Genomic DNA, 21,833 nt, shown 5'->3' with positions numbered 1-21,833 from the left:
TCCATTGTTGTGAGGTTTCATACATGATCTGGCCTTACATGTCTATACCAGATGATGAAGGTATGTGGAGGTTGAAGAAGACTTTAGACAGTAAAACATCTAAATACAAGATCATTTCTACATGTTACATCATTTTAACATATCCATGTTCTCATTGTTTTTCAGATCAAACAATTTCTACTTGGCTATGCTGCTTTTCATGCTGTTTCTATGTATGCTGCCCACCATCTTTGCCATAGTGAGATACAGACCGTCACAGCACTGTGGACCATTCAGGTAAAGACAAAGTATAGAGAACGTACAGAAAAATCTGTTTTTGGACCAGATATCAGTTCAAAACCTTTTGTTATTTACAGTGATGAGAATGGAAGATGAGCTTGCTTTGTTCCATTAAATGCTGCTTCAGTGCTGGACAAATGTGCCTGCAAAGAACAGAGTTACAAAAGACATTTCACAACTTGCCTTTACTTCAGATTACTGAACGATACTGCTCAGCTGTATATATTGTATATACAGAATTGTTAGTTGCTGTTGAAGCACTTTGTCAAGTGTGGGAATAATAATAACTCTTCCATCCTCAAGCGGTGTAACAGGCATTTTAAAGTTTTCATTTAAATGTGACGTATCTTTCTTTATGAGGGCAGCAGACAGCTGTGTGTGATGTAAACACATCTGAATGTGGAACTGCTTCGTGCAGCCTTCTTTGTCAATGTTGAAACAAGTAAAAGTGCTTACATGTGAGTTACAGTGGTCAAGAGAAAATTTACGACATCATCTCCGAGACAGTGGCCAGTGACTTCCCATTGTGGTTCAGTAAAGTGATGAGTTACGTTACCAGCCCTGTTGTGGTGCTGCCAGCACTGCTGCTGCTGTTGTAAGACTGCACATATTACACATACACACATGGGATATGCACACATCCACAAACATGCATACACATCCTGAATTTTGAATTGTGCCTGTGTGTTTCAGTATGCTGATATACTATCTCCAGGCCATTGCCAGATCTCTCAAATTCACCAACAACCAGCTGAGGATGCAGCTCCAGACTGTGAGTGTTTTATGTGCAGTTTGTCGCACTGAATTAAAATACATCAGCATGCATCCCTGTTTCCATTTCCATTTTGCAGCTGTCTTATAAACAACTTTACTATGCAACTAAGTGGACAGTATAATCAACTAAGTCTCCAAGGCTGTGCAAAAACTTTAAAAAGTGGATTTGACCATCCCTGTATCATAGTTGACATTTTTGCTGTTTTCAGGTCTAAAATCAACATGGCCGCCAATAACCAAACACCACATGGCAATTTTAGAGAAAGATTAAATATTATATATACAATTGAGTAAAATTGCAAGTTATTTATAAAGATATTGTAGTAAACCTGTTGACGTGATAAATCTACACTTGATTCACACACTATAATGAACAACTAAGAAAGCCTTGGAGTCTTGTCAGTCTTTTCTTCAGGAGGAAATGACATCATGGGGAGCAGGTCATGTGATCTGGAATTAACACACTTCCTTGAGGTGTTTTTGTAATGGGTAATTTAGTTGAAAGTGATTTCTCGGACACAGATAGAATTTGTTATTTTCCAGATAAAATTTGATATATTGCCAAAAAAGAAATCTCTGTCATGATTATCTCAACTTAATAAAAAGGGCATAATCAAAACAATTTTCGAATAAGCTCATTTTATTATTGTTAAACTAATTATAAGGTGGTTGTTATTAAATTTGGACGGTTATTTAGTTGACATTTTAGTGATATCCAGTCATTTCTTATTAATAAGTGATTGTTTCCATAATAAATAATTATGGAATTTGTAAAGACATGATCATAATGAGCATAAAAAATTTTATGCAAGACATATCCCATGGACTTCAAAAGTCCCTCAATTATATATTGACCTGTAAATTAATTATTGAAAATAATCCATAAATGCAGTCCTAAATTGACCATGGCATGAGTGTAAGTGTGTCTAAAGGTGGAATTTTCCTTTTATCTTCTTAGGAACGGACTGAAGACAAGAAAAAAGTCTTCCAGATGGCTGCAGGTATCTGGTGTTTGTCAGGTCTCCTATGTGAATTGCGCTATATGTTGCAGTGTTGTGACCCTAACTTTGTAGCACTGAACCCTCCTATAGCAAGACTGCAGGCTCCAGAGGCCGCGGCAGACAAAAAGCCAGATCAGCTGGAGAGTGACATCACAAGCCAGGAGGTCTCCATCCACAGCCCATCCCCCCGACACAACGGCAGCATCACCAACATTCGGTCTCCTGTTCATCGTGGAAACAGCATCCGCACCATCACCCAGTCAGCATCCAGGGCAGACCTGAACAGAAGTGTGGCTGGATCAGTGAGAAGTCCAGCAGTGACCGTCCTGCCTAAACACCGGCTGGAGCACATACCTAACAGGTCTCAAATAAATGATATGTTGGATTAGCCAATCAGCAGTGGTGGTTTAAATAAAACATATCAAAATGAGTGTGTAGAAATGTTATGTTATAAGTAAAAGTAAATATTAGCCTCAATTATAAAAGCAATATTGTCAAAATGTACTTGAATTATCAAAAGTAAAAGTACTCATTCTAGTACTCACTCAGAATAGCCCATTTCATTATAGTGTATATTATAACTGAATGATCATTTTTGATGTATGAATGTGTTCAGCAATAATTTTACAGCTCCTGAAGTGTGTTGCTGATTTGATTGACCCTATTTGTCATTGGTTAGCTTGTAAGTTTTATCTTAAACTTGTATAATACATGATCAGATATTTTGTATTATTAACATAAATATCTAAAATATTTGATTTTGGTGTAGAAAAAAAGTTCTGTTGTTGAGCCCTAACCTAACCGGGTTTCATTGGTGGGAAGTTTTCTAAATGCTTTCTCAGTTTTTTGCATTCTGACAAGAAAACTGTTCTGTGGAAAGCAACCAATACTTGTAAGTTATGGAAATGTCTTTTGCATGAAAAGCATCAAATTTAACCTGCTAAATATTGACTTTAAAGGACCATGCATTTTTGTTCACATGTTTAAAACCATTTTTGTAAAAACAGCATACCCATCACATCAGTGCTTTAGTTATTATTTCTTTAGTTTTGGAATGTTTTTCAGGCTGACATCCAGACATTGTTTTTTTAATTCATGACAGTACATACTGCAGTCTTTAAAACCAGTTTACTCATCAGTGAAAGTGAACACAATGTTTTGTTTGCTTTAATTTTTGCCAGAATTATGAGCTGTTACAGGGCAGGCCAGTGCAGACATGTCACACCATTTTGCACTTCTAAATAGAACCGCACAGTGATAGCATACCAACAACACTACTGCTTTACAATAATCACATGGGCTGATTCTTATTGTTGTCCTTTCTCATAACAGGCCCCCACCACTTCTTGGTGGTTCTAGCGGTACCTGCAGGTCCAAGTCCTACCACTACATGGCGTACAATCCCCCATCTCACTGTTCTGACAGCATCCACTCCGACCCCTTGTACAGGAAGACCATACGCTCCCTACATCCTGTTGAGGCTGCTGGTATCATCACTGCACAGAGCTATGGAGGACGTCGTGGTCACGCCACCCGCTATGTGATTGTCAATGAGCATGAGCCTAGGAAGAAGCTGCTGCGCTCAGCGACACGCATCCCACGGCATTATCTCATGGAGGAGCCTGCAGAGATCTTGGAGTTGTACCCACGTAACGTCAGGCGCTATACACCCCGCACCGCTCACCATCAACCACACTGTCACCGGTCCCACCCGTCACAGCAGCATCTGAGTGAAGCAGAAGAAGAGGAAGAACAGGGAAAAGGCAGGAAAAGAATGTCATCAGGGAAAGCTCATCGGCCTCGTTCCTTGTCTGACCTCCACCAGCCAGCGCACTTCTACATCGGTGACCGTGTAGAAAGCCATATGACTGTGGCCAAGGACAGCCACACAGCCCGACGAAGATATGGAGCGCAAGAAGATGATGAAGAGGAGGATGGTGAAGGAGAATTAGATTGGGGAGATTTAGAGTTACGCTCTCGGTCCCACGCCAATGTGAAAGCAGCTGACCCACTTCTTGTGCGAACCAGGCGTCACATCCATTCCCCAGGAAGACAATATCAGTCCCCAGCCAGGGCCGGTCACAATGAGTCTTATCCGAAGTCCAGGACAAGACCGAAGCTGGAAACCCCGCTGACTGAGTCAGACTCAGCCTCCTTGGCCTCCAGCAGCGACCAACAGAACAGCAGCACTGACCAGTATATTCAGGTCATCCACAACAAGGAGCGCTACCTTAAGTCTGAGGCAAGGCAAGGAAAGATGGCCAAAAAGAAATCCAAAACCAGTTTTGATCTAAATGCCACTGGGTCAAAGGACCTGGTTTGCTCCAATGTTTGACATTTTTGTGAAAGTTATGTATTCTGCTAATAGGGTTTGGTGTGTCGATACATTGCAGTGAAAGCACAAAGACTATTATTATAAATGTGATTTTGTTCTCCTGTTTGTGTCGTCTTGTATCATTATGAAACTGCCATGTCAACTAATTGCATGGATTATTGTAGCAATGTGTATAACAATAAAACCCAATGTTCAGTCTGCAACACTGTAACACAAGCTATAAAAACATATACAGCAGTATCACTTGGGCTTGCTTCCTATTCAGTCATAGCTAGAAGGGCAGTCAGAGAGTGCTGATTTCTGTCAAGGCCAATACCCAAGTTCACAATTTTAAACCCCCTCTCCATTCATTTATTAAACCCCTAAAAGCTTATCTCAGTGTATCAGAGCTACATATTTAGATGTTTTGTCAATGAAAATAATGCCTTTATATGGCTTAGATGTATCTGTCCACTGCTGTTTCCTCTACAATGCAGAGATCTATGACATACTTACCTCTGAACGTCACCCACCCCTCTGCTACTTGCTGCAGTTTGAGCATACCAGTCTACTTATAACTCTTCTGAAACGCTGTGTGGCATGTTTGAATGGAAACCAGTTCTGAAGAAGAATAACGAGAGAGTCTCAGTTTGCAAATTGGGAGGATTGATCCCATAGGTTTGTTATGTATGAAACCCTAGAAGTCTGAATCAATGTTTTTGAGACACATCACGTCAGTACACTGCAGTTTCAAGGTAGAATTGCTAACCCAAGGTGTCCACTGCCTACTCTGCTCATGATGTGTCTTCCAGTAAATAAAATACACCATATGTACATGTTTGACAAGATAAAAAAATAAAAAGTTCTCCAAGGAAGTCTTTCAAGAAAATGACATGGATTTGCATCCAAATCGAATGGGTGTGTCCTTTGCCTATGCGACACCTTTGCAAGCTCAGTTGCAGATGTGCAGACATAGTGAGTGCATAACAGGAAGAAAAGCCTAATAGTGGCCATTCCAAGTAAAATTACATCATAATTTGCTATGGCTTAATTTGTCACCTGACACAAGAATTCCTTTTGCTTATTACAGAAAATAACAGATTTCTTTTTAGCGCTTTCTGAGGAAGGTATGCTGAGACCATAAGGAAACTTGGTACAAACTCATCAAAGCATTGCTAAGATATACTCTCACTTCACCATCATAATCCACTGATTGAAACAGAGGAATGGTTTTGAAAATGAAAAAAATCTATCAAAAACAACAACTTTAGGAGGGGATACTAAGTCCATTACACACCGTTTGGTGTCAAAACATCAAGCAGTTGCTGAAATGTGTATTTGGCAGCTTCACCAACTGGTTATAACATACCAACTGTTTTGAAAATCTATAATCCATCCAATAACGCTTGTGAGGCTTGGTGTGAGGATCATCTGTATCAGTTTGGGTGAAGACTGGAAAATATGTGGCCTGCAAATCTTTATTTATTTTATTATTCAATAAAATCCAATATGGCAGTCACGTCAATTAGGCTGACATGAAATGTCTTAGCCGTATAGTTTATTGTGTTACAGGACAAACAGATCAAAAACCACATTTGTTGCTTACTGCAGCATCCCCCTATGGTTAGATGCTTCATTTATTTTGGGCCGGAAAGGCACATTTCAATAGCTATACTACCATACTATATAGTATGCTAGAAAAGATTCAGTATGTTCCAATACATAGTATGTCAAAAGTTATATGGCAAAAACATTCCTACTACATCTGCTTGGATTTTGCAGTTGCAGGCTAGTATGCTTTTCTGGCCACTCTGACCCACAGTCCTCAGTGCAGTTACATTACATGTCACTCCAATCATCTCATTTCCACTAACTGTACTTCATGATTCCTTTCCTCAACTCCTCTCCTCACATCTTAGTCCCCGTCACCAGATTCCAGAAGGAGGAGATGCCAGGAAATGATGCTGAAATTTATGGTATAATGACGAAGTAGCATGTGCCAACTGGATGCACATGGCATGAAACAGTATGTACTTTGTTAGAGCAGCTGCAATATGTACTTAATGTAAAAAGATTACATTTGTGATTTGGAACGCAGCCCAAGTTTTGTTTTGACAGATCAAAGCTTTGCCGAGATACGAGCGAACTGCCTGCAGCAGGATTCTGTTTGCCTCATACAGACAAATGCTTTGGTAAATTAAAAATCCATATGATAACTTTGATGAGGCTTGGTATAAGAATAGCCTGTGGCAGATTTGGTAGAGATTGGAGGGGGAAAAAAGTTGCTTGTAAACAATTTAAAGACTTTTTTAATGCTATGAACTTGAGCCAATGAATCCTGTGGTTCCTCATTTTTGAAATATCAGACTCATGGCAAGATCTAATCTGATCCACTGGTGTCGCTAGAGTGCTCAAGGTGCAGACAATAAACTCCCCCAAGCTCCCCCAAGTCTTTCCAAGTCTGGAAAGACTTGGGGGAGCTGTCTCCAGTCAGTGGAAAGTGAGGCTGCCATAGACTCCAGTGGCAGGAGAGGATGTGTCAGAAAAGGCAGAGACCCAATGAGTAGCTCTTCCACCTGCCTCACCAGAAGAGGATGTGGTTAATCATCTACTCTGAATAAATAGTACATATTGTAAATATTATTACTACTTTTCTATTATTATTTTATTTCTATTACTACGTCTAGTACTACTAGGTCTATCTATCTATCTATCTATCTATCTATCTATGTATCTATGTATCTATCTATCTATCTATCTATCTATCTATCTATCTATCTATCTATCTATCTATCTATCTATCTATCTATCTATCTATCTATCTATCTATCTATCTATCAATTGCTACATAAGCTGCTGTAACAATGTGAATTTCCCCTGGCGTGGGGAGAAATAAAGGACTTATCTTATCTTATCTTATCTTATCTTATCTTATCTTATCTTATCTTATCTTATCTTATCTTATCTTATCTTATCTTATTCTAGCTTATCTGTGATCACTACAATTCCCACATTACTTTGCTGAAACAAGTACATACACGTCAGAGGCTCGTGAAACCGGACAAGTTATAATGACGAATCTGGATCTTTAACCTTCAAAATAAAATAGGAAGAACTTTGGTTTAATTATATGTTCCATTGTAGTCAAGCCTCTAAAAAATCGTTTTATTAATCTCTAGAATCTATTAAAACACATGGACAGTGTTACTACAGCTCATGGTACGTTTAATAAACGTGGGTCATTCCAGAATTGGAGGACATTTGGGCTTCAAAATTTGGAAAAATAGACCTTCTCGTTTACAATTTTCTGCTCCATAATTATCAGTAATAGGTAATAAACTATCAAAGGCTTGATTGGCTCAGCTTACACATCAGTGGTACCATCTTGATTCCATGTTTTATTTGTTGTTTGCTAATCCTACTCTAATCACAGTAACAGGGTTGCTAATTCATGATAATGTTAGCTTTTTCTCAGGAGTAGAATCTGGATATTTAGCTAGCTGTTACTGCTGACCAAGAGGACAAACTTACTGATGTAATAAAGTAAAGAAAACAGTAAAAAGAAGTTGTCTTCTCCTGATAATATGCATGAGGTTTGCATGAGGTGGAGTGGGATATTCAATTAAGACAATGTTATGAATATATAAAAAATAGAAGAGAGGACATCTCTTTGCTCGACCCATTCTTTTGGACAGCTATTTGATGATGTTAATTCCAGCATATCATGTGATTCACTGTTTTCTTCTTCTTCTATCAGCTAAAAAGGTTACGCTAACATGTGAGACGCACGTTCCATGCTTAACAATTATTTAAAATATTATGTTAATTTAAAAAATGTTCCCAGAATTACAAGAGACATCAATAAAAAAAAATACCAAAAAAGAAGATTTAAATTTAATTTCAAGTGTTTTTTTAAAAAAAATATTTTCAAACATTATTTTCTCCTATTTTTTTTCTAAATTTGGTCTCAGGACAAGTAAATTTACACAACAACTGCATGTTTAAATATTTTATACATGGATTATTTGAAATTTGATGAAATTTGATATAAAAAGTGTCATCCAATTCTGCAACGACCCGCGTACGTTAAAGAAAAGGGCTTTTCATTTGAAAGGCATGAGCGGACGTTGTGTTTTTCTGGATGACGTTTACCTCAGGAAACGCTGGACTCGTGCCTCAGGGACTAAATCAGACTGTATTTCGGACTTAAACGCTTTAAGCGAGGCTGGTGGGGCCAGTAGCGGCCTTATGAGGTCGTAGTGTCGGCGCTGAGCCTCGTCCACAGAGTGCTGGATGCTGCTCTCCGTGAACAGAACGTTAGCTCGCTCCACGGCTAGCTGCCTCTGAGGGGACGATGCGGTTCATTCATTTGGGCTAACGGCTAGCTTGGCAGCGGAAGTTCGTGCTCACCGGAGCAGCTCTGCTCTTCTTGTCTACTTACTTTTTGCTTGCTGCTCTGACTGACGGAAGCAAGTGTCAGTGTGACTGATTCTCTGTTAAATTAAGAGGTAACTGAATTGAACCGCTGTAGCGTCAGTCAGTCTGCAAAGTGAGTCAGGATCGCAAACATAACTTGTGCTGACGTTCATTGTTATGGATCACGAACATAAAGCGAAGGAAGTGGCTGACTGCTTGCTAAGCTACAAGAGAGACGAGTCTGGGTGGAAAGTCTGCAAGAAATCGGTAAATGTGTACTGTCATTGTTGTCTGCTGTGAAATTGTAGGAAATATTGCATGTTCCCTGATGCTGCTCTCTGGTATCTGATGATGTGGCCTTCATAGGTAGCCTACCTGTCAGGACAGCGTTTGAATCTGAACGAAACTTGAGGCTCAAATCTCTGTTTTCGAACATCCCATTACTAGGCATGCTATAAAACCAATGTTTACTTTTTTGCTTAGATTTGTCATTGGTCCAAACTCTGCAGGAAGCTCACAGAATCAGTAACTTGTTCTAAACCTCCTCCTAACGACCATTTTTACAACCTTACTTTTATCTAGTGTCTTCTCTTTATATCTTATTAATCTTTTCATTAATTCTTATTAAGGTGTCAATGCTTTAATTTTTTCAAAAATTTGAATATATCATTGTTGAGGCATTCCATTTTGCATTTTTGCACGCCTTCTCTTATTTTTACTTTGCTTTGATGTGCAGATGGGTGAAAAAAATGAAAAGAAAAACCTAAACTCTATCTTGACCACTACATCCATTGGATCCATTGAGATTAGCTGGCGTGGTCTGGGTCCAGTTCTTCAGATCTCTACATTTCAAAGTAGTTCTTAGTGATCACCTTTATCCTGTTATGAACCATTCCTATCCTGATAGAAGTGGTCTCTTCCAGGGTGACAGTGCCCCTATCAGTGGGTTTGATGGGAAGGAAAATTATGTAAATCAAATGCTATGGCTTTCATAGTTACCAGATAGCAACAGAGTAGAACACCTGGGAGACTTTGAACTAATAGTGGTGAGCAAAACACCAAATGAAAGAATATTTTTTGGAAGAGCAAGGATTCATCTATCCAGTAGAGTTCCAGAGGCTAGTAGAAGTATTGCACAGTTGCTCTGGTGCTGTTTTGGTGGCATATGGTGGGCTAAGACAGCATCTGTTAATATTATCCCAGTAGTAATTTACCATTGTAAATATACCACTGAATGCCTTTTGGTGATGGTTGATGAGTGTGTGCACTTGACCACTGTTCCTCTCTGTAATTTTTGTAATTTTCTCTTTTTCACGTTGTCAGGATTTCTTAATTCACAATCAGCGCTGTATACATATACAATGTCAAATTTAAATAGACATCAGCAGCAAATGCTGGCAGATATGCATGTACAAATCACGTATTTAACCCTTATTGTTCTTCAAGATTCATATATTTGTGGTGTTGTTCATGGTTATTTTAAACAGTTGTTTATTTATAACATTGTACAGTATATTTAACTTTTCAAAATATATTAATACCACTGCATGTTAATATACACCAATCAGCCACAACATTCTGACCACTGACTGTCAGCGCAGACAACTTCAAAATAATGGATTTTTCAAAATAAACGTACATCGATAATTCTACCTTAAGGGCAACACACGATGGAAGTGAAATTAGATTTAATAAAACACTCAGAACAGGGCGGAACACTGACGAACATCGGTCAAGTTGTAAAAACAGTGGAACATATTCTTTTATCTTCTTGTAAAATGACTCACACATGCATGAAAGTCATTGGTATTCAATTCATGTCTTTTAAGAAGAACTGATCAATACCGTGATCACATAACGGCTTTGTTTACATTTTCTCCGGCGTTCCAACTCATGGTGAAAATCGACTTACATCAATCTGTAGGAACTGAACTCTGACGTAAGTCGAGGACCCCCTGTAGATGTTACTACAAAGTTTTTTTTGAAATCAGAACTCTTACAGCCTCATGCAGCTGCTAATCAACACTAAACTAATTTAAGATGCTTAACTTGCTGGCAAGTTAAGTGCAGTCAAGGACCATCTAGTGCCAATTCTGGACATGCTGCTAAGGCTCTGGATAGAAGCCAGCTTCTGGTTCTCAGTGGCAGCCGACTGTGAGCATGGTGTAACTGATAGTTACCTTTGTGATACACTTACTCCTCAAATACGGCTGGAGGAACATATTTTTTGGCTCGTTTGAAATATGTAATGTGTCAAAGAGAACGACATGTACTTGTTTATTCATAACAAAAACACAGATGCTGGTTTCTGTAAATTCACTCTTTCCTTTGACAGAACGATGTGATTGTGTCATGGCGTCCCTCGTCTGAGTTCCCTGGGAATGTGTAAGAAATCGCAACTTCTCTTTTTCTTTCTCATTTAGTTTTGATTTCATGAACTTTTGAAAACAATGATGAAATAGGAAATAGCAAATTTCAGAAAAACACTTATGCAAGGTAAACACAAGGATAAGGGTAATGGTGAGGAAAACTTCAATACTTGCCAATAAAGAAAACTTAATTTCCACCACATTATATTCTTTTAGAAATAAATGATTTTATTATTATTAAATCTAAGGCAAGTGTGATTTCATAGTGGACCAATCGGTGTTAGTAACCGGATGTGTGGGTTTTTTTCATGACTTTAAACATAGGATGCAGAGTCGATGGACTATTTATCTGTGGGCATGGGTTAAATTGTTATCTTGTAGAATATATGAATCCAATCCACAGCAACGTTGCATAATTTCCTCTCCTGACTGCATACTGTTGTCTGATTCACTTGACAGTTACAAGGGTGAGGGGATCATCGTTGGCAGTCCTGAGAAAGTGTGGGAATGTCTGAAACCGGCACCCAATGGGCTCCGAGTTAAATGGGACAACAACGTCAAAAAGTTTGAACTTCTGGAACAAATCACAGAGGTGTGTTGTGATTATACAGTGTGTCTGTGTGTTTACTTCATGCACCTGTCATACAGTTTTTCTTACATTCCTTTGTTTCCCAAAAAGATTGCCAAAATTAATTAAATTTAAAGCTGCACCCAGGGTTTTTTTAATGTTGACGCCGTAAAATGGCAACCTTGATATCATTTTATTTCATGTCAGCAAATTCTATATATAATAGGTTTTATTGAAGTTTACAATGAGGCTTCATACCAAGGCACACTATTGAAAGACCAAAGGCAAAAGGTCATTTGAAGAAGATACAGTCGACATTTTGATTTGACTTCTCATGTCGGCATTATCAAAATCTGGAATTTGATTACTTTGGTATAATTGATCAAATTACTTTAATATCAAGAGCTTATCTGATGCAGCTTTAAATGCATATACGAGAAACCAGAGGTTATATCCATTTTTTCCTTTTTCTTTGTTCAGCTCAGTTGTTGAGTACATCCCTTGTCTCCCATTTTTGCACAGGACATCTCTATCTGCCGAACAGTCACGCCCTCAGCAGCTATGGGTATCATAGCTCCACGAGACTTTGTAGATGTTATTTTAGTTAAGCAATACGAAGATGGCACCATTTCATCAAATGGTGCGTAATGACTTGCTTTTGTCTCCTCTACTTCTTGTACTTGTTTCTTCTGTACTTTCTAAGGTTCACTGTGACTTGCTGTAAGGGTTGAACTACTTTAACTTCAAGGAGGGATCTGGGTCCAAGGCTGTTTGATTTTCCTACACTGAGGATACATTACAGGCCTGAGCAGGTTTTTTGAATATACCCAAGGTTGTATATATTGACAGCATCCAAGAATAACAACATTGCTTACTTCAGCACAGAACTGCAAGATGAATTTGCTAAAGAATATGAGAAGAACCCTGCTGATTAGTGTTCAGATGTGACAAAGATAATTTTGTTTGATTCCGATGTGGTCCAGCATGTTTGGCGTGAACACGTCAAGGACTACCACATCGAATGCATTCCAATAGTGAAGCACAGAGATGAAGGTGTGATGATATGGGACTGCATTAGCGCCAAAAGTGTTATGGAGACATTTATAGATGCACCATGAATGCCTGTGAATATATCAGAATACTGGCTGTCAAGATGATTCTCAGTTTGCATATGCATGGTAGAAGATGAATATCTCAGCATGAAAATGACCCAACGCACAATGCCAAAATGACAAATCAGCTAGGTCATAGTTACTTTGGTTCTTTTGAAAAAGAAAAATCAGATCCCAGAGCTGTACGCCTACACATTTTATTTTGATTAAATATTCTTTTAATATGTTTTTATTGTTTGGTTTTTTTTTTTAGATTTTTTTTTAAATTGTTTTCATTTTTTAGGCAAAAAAATCCTTATTTTACCACAAAAATAATTAAAATAACGTAGCGATTGCAGAGCCGGTCAGTATGACTGAACTGTTGTGCTGCAATGCACCATGGGAGTTTAGGGTGAAGGGGGTTTAAATCTCATTATTGTGCTTTATGTTAGTGTCACAGTGTTATTAGGTTTTGTGATTTATTGTGTTTTGTGGTTTAGGCAGCCTAGTTAGTTTGGTTAAGTGTTATGTTGTCAAGACCGTGAGTGTGAAGTGTAGTGTGTTTGATGACTTCCTGTCATAATACAACCGAACACTTTTGGGGTATTTTGAACCCTTTCGACCCTGCAGCAGCGAGCTGCTTGAAAAAAAAATTCCCTAAAGATTCCCTCTCTCCTGAAATTTGTGTGACACAGGTATTGTCAATGCAGAGGAGGATTGAGTGTGCAATAAAAATAATGGTGCACAAAAACAAATTAAATATTTGAATCTCAGTACTGAAAGGGGACAAGTGAACTCGTAGCGCTGTGTTCCTACTGTGTGTTTTTAATATAATCTAAATCGTTAGTTTTTCATTCTACATTGTACATCACTTGCCTTCCACCTACTGGTGCTCTGCTGGAGTGGCATTGGCTTATTGCTGGTTAATATTGTTGTGCTTTTCTGCATTGCTCCAAAAAGATTTTGGTGGAATCATGGCTCCAGTTGGCCCAGTAAAGGCTTGTAGTGCGTCCTCAGTGTCAGACCTATGCAGCACTGTTTTTTACTGATTGATGCAAGAGTTGTCAAGGATGAGGTAGCAGCTAGCAGTCGCTGGTTTTAGAGGTTGCTGCCCTGTCCCTCTAGCATAAAGGCTCATTGAAAAGATAATCTGTTATATTACAACTCAGCTTTTATTTCAGTAAGTTTTGTCATCAGTTCTGCTTACCTGTATTTAGTTTTCTTAAACGGCTACAAAAGAACAGCATTGAGATACAAATAACAAAAAATTTAAGATTTGGACAGTTAAATTAATGGCAGTTACTGCAGCAAATTAGCAGTTACATGAATAGCAACAGCCATCGTGAACGATTTGTATTTACAAAGGGTGAACAGTGTACAGTCAGTGTGAAAGAAACAAGGCTCTAAATACCTAAAATAATACTGTATACCAAATCTGAAAATGGTCGACTGCAAAGCATTTAGAAGGTGGGTTTTTATTAGGGATGTCTGATAGTATTGGTCCATCGAAATTATCAGCCTGATATTGGCATAAAAATGTAATATCGGTCAATATCGTTATCAATTTTTTTTGTCTATCATGAAAACCAAGAAAATAATGTCGGGATTTCACCGATAGTTTTCAAAATTGTACAGTATAGTTGCCACATTGTAAAAGACTCATAGAGGGAGGGAGGTGTGACACTTGGCGTGTCAGCACACCCCTACCTACAAGTAATTATTTGTTAGAAAGCATGAAAATCTAACATTTTAATTATTCAGAAATTAAAACTGAAGATATATGCCCCCACGTTATACTTAACATGGCAACTTGATCAAGGAAATGTAGACTAATTCCAAAAGAGGTGATATTACATATCCACACAATATACTGGTTTCTGTAAAAGTTGATTGTTATTGACCACTGGATCACATTGTATGGGGTTATGTCAGAATCCAAAGTAACAGCCCTGATGAGCTGTATATTTTAAAACCATATAACCACATGAGGGAAATATCATTGTGATATTTGGCTGTGGAGCAATGAATTCAGTAGGAATGCTAACTGTTTATTTAACAGCTTTTATTTAGATTATAAATATTTAAATAGGGATGATAGGCTGTCCGGGAAAAAGAAAATATTCCATATCACTTCCTGGCAGGTTGAGATAATCTGGATAAACTATTGGCTTGTGTACAACCTGACTTCTTGTAGGACTACTTCGGTTTCTTGCCCCATTGGATTTTGCACTCTTGTCTTTGTCCTTCCAGATCTCGGCATTTAATTTAATACAGTACAGTAACTGAAAGAAATGATGGCCAAAACTGGAAATAAAGACCTGGGTTATAGATATACCTTGAATATGTGTGTGATCCCAACTAAACGTCTCCTTTGGTTCCACCAAGTGAATTCACAGAGAACCCCTTTAGGAAACGTAGACCACCTGTAATGGTGTCTAAAGTAAAAAAAAAAAAATAGGCATTTTTGAAATACTTACCCACTTTGTTGCAGAGAGCTAAATGAGAAACTCAGGACACTAATTTATCTACCTATTCAGTTTAGAATCACAGCTAAGAGATGGTTAGCTTCATTTTGCTGTAGCTTCATATTGAATGGATAGATATGAGAGCAGTATGGATCATCCTATCTAATCCTCAGCAAAAAACTAGTTAAGTGTATTTCTCAAAAGGCTGTTACTTTCATTTCTGGACTCACATGGTTAAGAAGCGCAGTTCTACAGACGGAAATGCAGCCCCTCCCAAGATAAATATAATGAAGACAAATATGCATGTTTGTGTTTTTTTTTTGTGTGTGTGTGTGTGTGACGTCAAACAGCTACCAATGTGAGTCACCCCGGATGTCCTCCCCAGTCTGGCTACGTGAGAGGATTCAACCATCCATGTGGTTGCATCTGTGTCCCCATCTCAGGGTGAGAACACTGACAACAAGACACACTAAACTATAGCCATCAACACTGAGATGGGAGAATAAGGGAAACATTTCAGATCAACATCCCTACCACTGTCCTCATACCACTTATTTTCAAACTATTGTAAAGCTTAAAATCATCGCTAGGCAACCACTTGCTTTAAAATATCAGTACACCAGGGACTGGTTAACTTGTTCCAGAGCTGGTCTCTTTTCCTACCTGGGGCCCTGAGCAAAATTCTACTGAGAGGTCTACTTGAGTCATGAGCCATATAAATCATTGCCAAAGTCACACCTGATATCCCAGTGCTCGCACTACAGTCCTCCCTCCTTTAAAACAGCTATGTGTACCATCAAAAGACTGGGTAGCTGTGATCACCAGGCCTGTTTGATGTGTTTGCCATGTTCCCCTCTGGTATAGCCAGTGGCTGTTTGTTTGATGACCCTATTTGCTCCCTATTAAAGTTGGGTATTGCCTCACAAATTAAGCAAAGCCCCCGGTCCTCTCTTGTGTCAAAGCAGGTGTCAGTGTTTACTGCTTTGAGTTCTCTCCAAGTTTGACCTCAGGAAATAGCAGTAATGATGAGTCGGAGTATGCTAGCTTGTAGGGCTGGACCCGAATATCTGAATATTCAGTCATTGTGGTGGTATCAAAATATTAATTTAGTGGTCCAAATACTTGGAATACACCTTACCCTTACACCTGCTTTGTGATGGAAGGGAGCCATGGCCCTTTAAGGTGAAGATTTTATTAATTTTAAACAAAGAACAGAGAAGCCAACAGTCCACATTTGCCTTTGGATTCTCTATAAGCAAGCAGTCGTCGACAGTGAGAAGGAACCAAAAAAAAGGGGGAAAATAGACTTCCGACAGAACCAGACTCAGGGAAGGCAGCCATCTGCCTCTAAGGGTTGGGGTGAGAGTGGGGATGAGGGGGTGGGGATAGCAGAGAAAGAGCAGATAAAGGACAAACAATACAAACATAACAATGGACCTTATCAAGGTCGGCGAGGACAGTGGCTACAGATCAGAGATGTGTAGCTCCAGAGACACTTGCAGAGAGAACAAACACAGGACCTCAGGGGAAAACAGAGTTAATGATATGTAGTGGTGATATGTAACGGAGAGGAGAGGAGAGGAGAGGAGACCAGTGCATCATGGGAATCCCCCAGCAGTCTAAACCTATAGCAGCATAACTGAGGGACAGCTCAGGTGATCCTGAACAGCCCTAACTATAAGCTTTATCAAATAGGAAAGTTTTAAGCCTAATCTTAAAAGTAGAGATGTCTGCCTCCTGAACCCAAACTGGGAGCTGATTCCACAACAGAGGAGCTGATAACTGAAGGATCTGCCTCCCATTCTTCCACTGGAAACTCTGGGAACCACAAGTAAACCTGCAGTCTGAGAGCAAAGTGCTTTGTAAGGATGATATGGTACAAAAGGTCTTTAAGATAAAGTGGAGCTTGGTCATTAAGAGTTTTATGTGTGAGAAGCAGGATTTTAAATTCTATCCTGGATTTCACAGGGAGCCAATGAAGAGAGGGTAGTATGGGAAAAATAGGATCTCTGTTACTGGTTCCTGTCAGAACTTTTTTACATTTACATTTTGTACCAGCTGGAGGTTTTTAAGAGAATTACTGGGACATCCTGACAATAAAGAATTACAATAGTCCAGCCAAGTTATATATGCATTGACTAGTTTCTCAATGTCATTCTGAGACAGAAGATTCCTGATTTTTGCGATATTACATAGATGAAAGAATGCTGTCCTAGTGAGCATTTAAGTTCATCTGACATACAGCCAGCTACTCTGCCAGAGGAAAATAGGTGTAATGTTATATCAACCTCCCCCATTTTTCACACGATTCTCCCTTGTTTTACCCCTCTTCCCCATTGTCCTTGATTTCATTGTTTTACAGTTTATCTTCTACAAATGTTTGCCTGTCTTTTGAAAAAATGTGGCTATATGTCTTATTGATAGTAAACATAATTTGCAGATGGAGCAAACACTGCAAAGGAGGGAGAATTGTAGCGGGAGCACAGAGGTATCAGGTGTGACTGTGGTGCAGTGGCAAATGGTTTACATGACTCATGGGTGAGGTAGGAGGTTTCTGTAGCACAATTTTGCTCAGTGAGGTAAAGATCAGCCCTTGTTATGCTGATATTATAAAGTGGTTTCCTAGTGGTGATTTCAGGATTCACTAAATCAAAGTGTTGTGTAGACAGCAGTAGGAGTGGTGTCCCAGTGTCAGCGGGAATGTACCTACTGTCAATGGGGAATGATTATATATGAGGACTGTGTACTACTTTAGCTTCTGTTTTTCTGTAGTAAAATTTGTTTTTTCCCCCAACATTTCCAGAGAGCCCAACAAAACCCAGGTGTTCAGTTTCTTCCAGACAGACTTGGGTGGCTTCCTCCCTCGCTCAGTGGTCGACTCGTTCTTCCCCTCCAGCATGACTGAGTTCTACAGCAACTTGGCCAAGTCGGTGAAATCCCTCAAAGACCTTTGACACCAAGCGTTGAGAATTCCTCCTCAAGCCTGAGGCCCACTGACCACTCAGGCCACCAGATGTTCATTCCGTTTTAAACAGTCAAGTCCAACAACAGTCAGCGCTCTGAGATTATCTAAGATGCCAAATATCCAATTCAAGTGGATCTAGTCCACACTTTATGTTATGTAATGTACATTCCTTAATTCCTGTGTTACTGCAGGAGGAGTCTAGTAAGTCTTTAACAGTGAGCACTCATATCTGGAAAGTTCTCCCTTGAGAACAAGGGCTTACATTTGACAAATTTTTAAAGTGAAACTCCCTTTACATTCCCATCTGTGGGATCAGTTTAGTTCCTCTAATCTTAAATTATAGCAAATAGATGTAAAATATATTTGTAGATGTGCTACAGGTACATAATACTTTCTACCAGATAATTGTGGCACCAGATGTTTACTCTTCTGACTGCATAATTCACTGTGTACTGTAAACATGCATGTTGCATGGACCTTATTGACCCTGTGCTGGTATCAGATTGCTGGTTTGTACTGACTCATACCTCATATTTAGTTTTTTGTATTGTGCTTGAAATGACATAGTTTTGTGGATTTCTGGTCACCTGTAAACCATGAATACCTGCCTCTAAAATGTAGCTACACTAAAACACTAAAGCACAGATGGGATGCCAAAGGTGAATTTTTTTTTTTAACAGTGGCATTTTTTTTCTTCGTAAAAGAATATCTATTGAGTAAGGCTTGTGTAGTACTGCTTTACAAAGCAGAAATGTGTCTTCCCCTTTTTACATGGCATGATTTAAGTTGAACATTTGCCTTTCTTTTTCCCTATATACATACTTATGTATTTGTAACTAGTGTTTTTTCTGTTTTCTGGCTAACTGGGCTCACAAAACTGATCGGCACCTGGCTAATTATCCAGTCCAGCTATTACTGGGTCATTTTTTAAATAAGGGATTCAATGTAGGGGAAATAAATCCCATCTAACATGGGGAAATACCAATCATATTCATGATTCAGTAAGTTGATAGAGCTATTGTGGTGAACTGCTTGTATCAAATAAAATAATTTAGGATGTAAAAGAATCTAATAATAATAATAATAGGCTGGTATTATACAAGTTCACTACCATAGATGTTCCTCCGTCAAAACAAATCTGTTCTAATGCATAATTGTCAGCAGTTTCTTTGTACATATGTCAATTATATTGGCAGACAGAGAACAAAAGAGAAAGATTTGTTTTAAAAAAAAAAAGAAATGATTGTTAAGCACACTGTGAAGTGTCTTAATGTAGGAAAATAATGTCAGAAGAGACAGTTTTTTTTTTTTTTTAAAGAATTATTTAAAGTGTGTTTATTGGATCTAAGATATACAAAAGGAAATACACCAAGGCTAACAAAAGAACTGCAAAATGCATTATATGTATAATGGTACTGGTGACAAAGGGAGTAATGTCAGGTCCATCGCTTAAATGTTGAGGGAAGGGCTTACTGTGTCATCCGTCTTCTTACTCCAATAATACAGCTTGCAACTGTGCTTCATAGAGTAGCTTTACAGTGTTTGAGCAGAGCTGTAGTTGAGCTTGTGTAGTGCAGACTTACATATGAGCTGTTTTAGGGCAGGTAGTTTTTAAGTCCTGAAGACATAAGTACAGTGATAACTGAACAGAAGTCTCCCTACACTGACCATTTAAATCATGTTGTCTAGTTTTTTTAAAGGTACGACACATTTTCAGGTTTAAAATTTGTCTTACTTACAAACTAAAATCAAAGCTTAGAGCACTTAAACAACAAATCCAAAATCCTGTCTGTTTTTATTTATTTAATTTGAAACTATATAAAAGTTGGAATTGTAACAATGTTACTTATAACTCTTATATATAATATACACTCCCCTCCAACAACACTGGAACAGTTATTTTTGCTGTAGACTTAAAACATTTGGGTTTGACATCAAACGATGACTATGAGAAGAGATCAACATTTCAGCTTTTATTTCCAAGTATTTACTTCTGGGTCTGATACACAACTTAGAAGTTAGTACCTTCTGTTTGTACAGATATTGCCTCATATTCATGGTTTGATGTCAAACCCAAATGTTTTCAGCAAAAATAAAGGGATTGGCCTCACTGTTCAAATACTTTTGGAGGGGAGTACATACACAAATGCAGGTTATTTCATAACTGTCATAATCTTTTTCATGTATTTCGAAAAGACTAGACACGCAAATGTACTCAATTTACTCTTTATACACTCAGGCTCCCTCTTTTTTTTGGCATCTTAATTATACAAGCCTTCCCTTCATTCCTTCATCATTAGCTTTGAAGTGGACAGCTACTTAATGACAACTTTTGGATTTTCTCATTGAATTAATTACTTTAGGTATAGTGCTTGGACAACGTCAGCACTTTCTTAAGAACTCCCTCTGTATGAAATGAGCATGTAAGAGTTTGAAGATGATTTAAACCATGAAAAGTTTGGTGATTGATTCGCTTTGTGTAGTGAACTAATAGTGTACCCACTTTCTCTGGAGCCTTTCCTCTCATGGTGAGCCATACACAATAGGCTGTTATTTTTTACCTAGTATTTTGAGGAGTATCAAGATTCCTTTGAAAACATTTTACCACATTACCTGGAACATGTTTTACCTCACAGTGTGTAGACAGTGATTGTAATGAACGACCTTAAATGCATTCCACCATTTTCAAGTTCCAACATGTGCTTGGTATGTCATTGCTTACATGTGGATCTAAAGACATTTTTATGTGTGTGTTGTTAAAATGGAGATGGGACTTTATTTGTTAATGTGACTTTGCCTCAGTGTACGTACAGGTCGCTGCTAAAGGAGAGAAAAACATGCACAATGTAGAAGAAATACTAAGTGAATAAAAACCAGCAAAGCACTTAGTTTTTTGCATTCATGTACGTAAATACTACATTACTTTTTTAACTTCTTGACCCATTTGGATTTGTTGGGTTTCTCTCTAATGTGTTATTGTATGCTCTTCACCTTACTATGCGAAGTGCCCTGAGATGAGATGTTGTGAATTGGAGCTGTATAAATAGTATTGAATGAACCCCATTTTCACCTAGTATTAATAGTTTCTGATTCTATTTTCTGGGTAATCTGTTGTTAACTGTCTGCATTTACACCTGCTATTAAGTTTTGTCATTATCCCTTCTGCCCTCTTGTGATCAAAATTCCAATAGTCAGATTTGGCTTGTCACCAAACATCTTACAGTATGTCTCAGGTTAAAGGAAATGATGCTAGATTCCCTGGAGACATCAATAAAAAAACAAGGGTCACATGACACTAAAGGCGCTTTTCCACTAGCACCTGCTTGATTCTACTCGGTTCAGGTCTGTAAAAAGGATTTATAGCAGCGTTCTTGCCAACCAGGTTGCCCTCTCTCTCCCATGTGAGTGTGAGTGACACCTCAGCCAGCAGCTAATAGGATTTCACGGCTATTGGCAGGGACTGACTGTAGTAGAGAGGAGACCGAAGATATTGTAACATATTGTAATGCATCAAGACACACAAACTGCCTTGTCTCTCTTTTCAGTGTTTTGTGTAAATATTGCAAATGTATAGTTACAAGAATTTGCAGG

General features: G+C 38.5%; 2 protein-coding genes across 2 annotated transcripts in view; both read left to right on the top strand.

Moving 5' to 3' along the window:
- LOC111564513 (transmembrane channel-like protein 3) overlaps positions 1-4,629 on the top strand; it is a 113,510-nt gene extending 108,881 nt beyond the window's left edge. The window contains exons 14-19 of the mRNA XM_055018544.1: positions 166-276; positions 749-874; positions 973-1,051; positions 2,012-2,054; positions 2,127-2,415; positions 3,387-4,629. Of these exons, the coding sequence (XP_054874519.1) occupies positions 166-276; positions 749-874; positions 973-1,051; positions 2,012-2,054; positions 2,127-2,415; positions 3,387-4,389 (1,651 nt within the window). The 3' untranslated portion in view covers positions 4,390-4,629. The remainder of the gene's footprint in view (positions 1-165; positions 277-748; positions 875-972; positions 1,052-2,011; positions 2,055-2,126; positions 2,416-3,386) is intronic.
- A 3,876-nt stretch (positions 4,630-8,505) lies between these two features.
- On the top strand, positions 8,506-21,305 carry stard5 (StAR-related lipid transfer (START) domain containing 5). Its single transcript, XM_023264138.3, has 6 exons — positions 8,506-9,051; positions 11,120-11,169; positions 11,613-11,745; positions 12,244-12,361; positions 15,628-15,721; positions 18,081-21,305. The coding sequence occupies exons 1-6, from the start codon at positions 8,962-8,964 to the stop codon at positions 18,229-18,231; spliced, it is 636 nt and encodes a 211-aa protein (XP_023119906.1). The 5' UTR covers positions 8,506-8,961; the 3' UTR covers positions 18,232-21,305.
- Positions 21,306-21,833: the final 528 nt, after the last annotated feature.

This window comes from Amphiprion ocellaris, chromosome 1 (assembly GCF_022539595.1).
Source record: "Amphiprion ocellaris isolate individual 3 ecotype Okinawa chromosome 1, ASM2253959v1, whole genome shotgun sequence".
In the NCBI taxonomy this organism is placed as follows: domain Eukaryota; kingdom Metazoa; phylum Chordata; class Actinopteri; family Pomacentridae; genus Amphiprion; species Amphiprion ocellaris.
The sequence above is the reverse complement of the archived record's forward strand: the minus strand, read 5'-3'. Positions and strand labels throughout refer to the sequence as shown.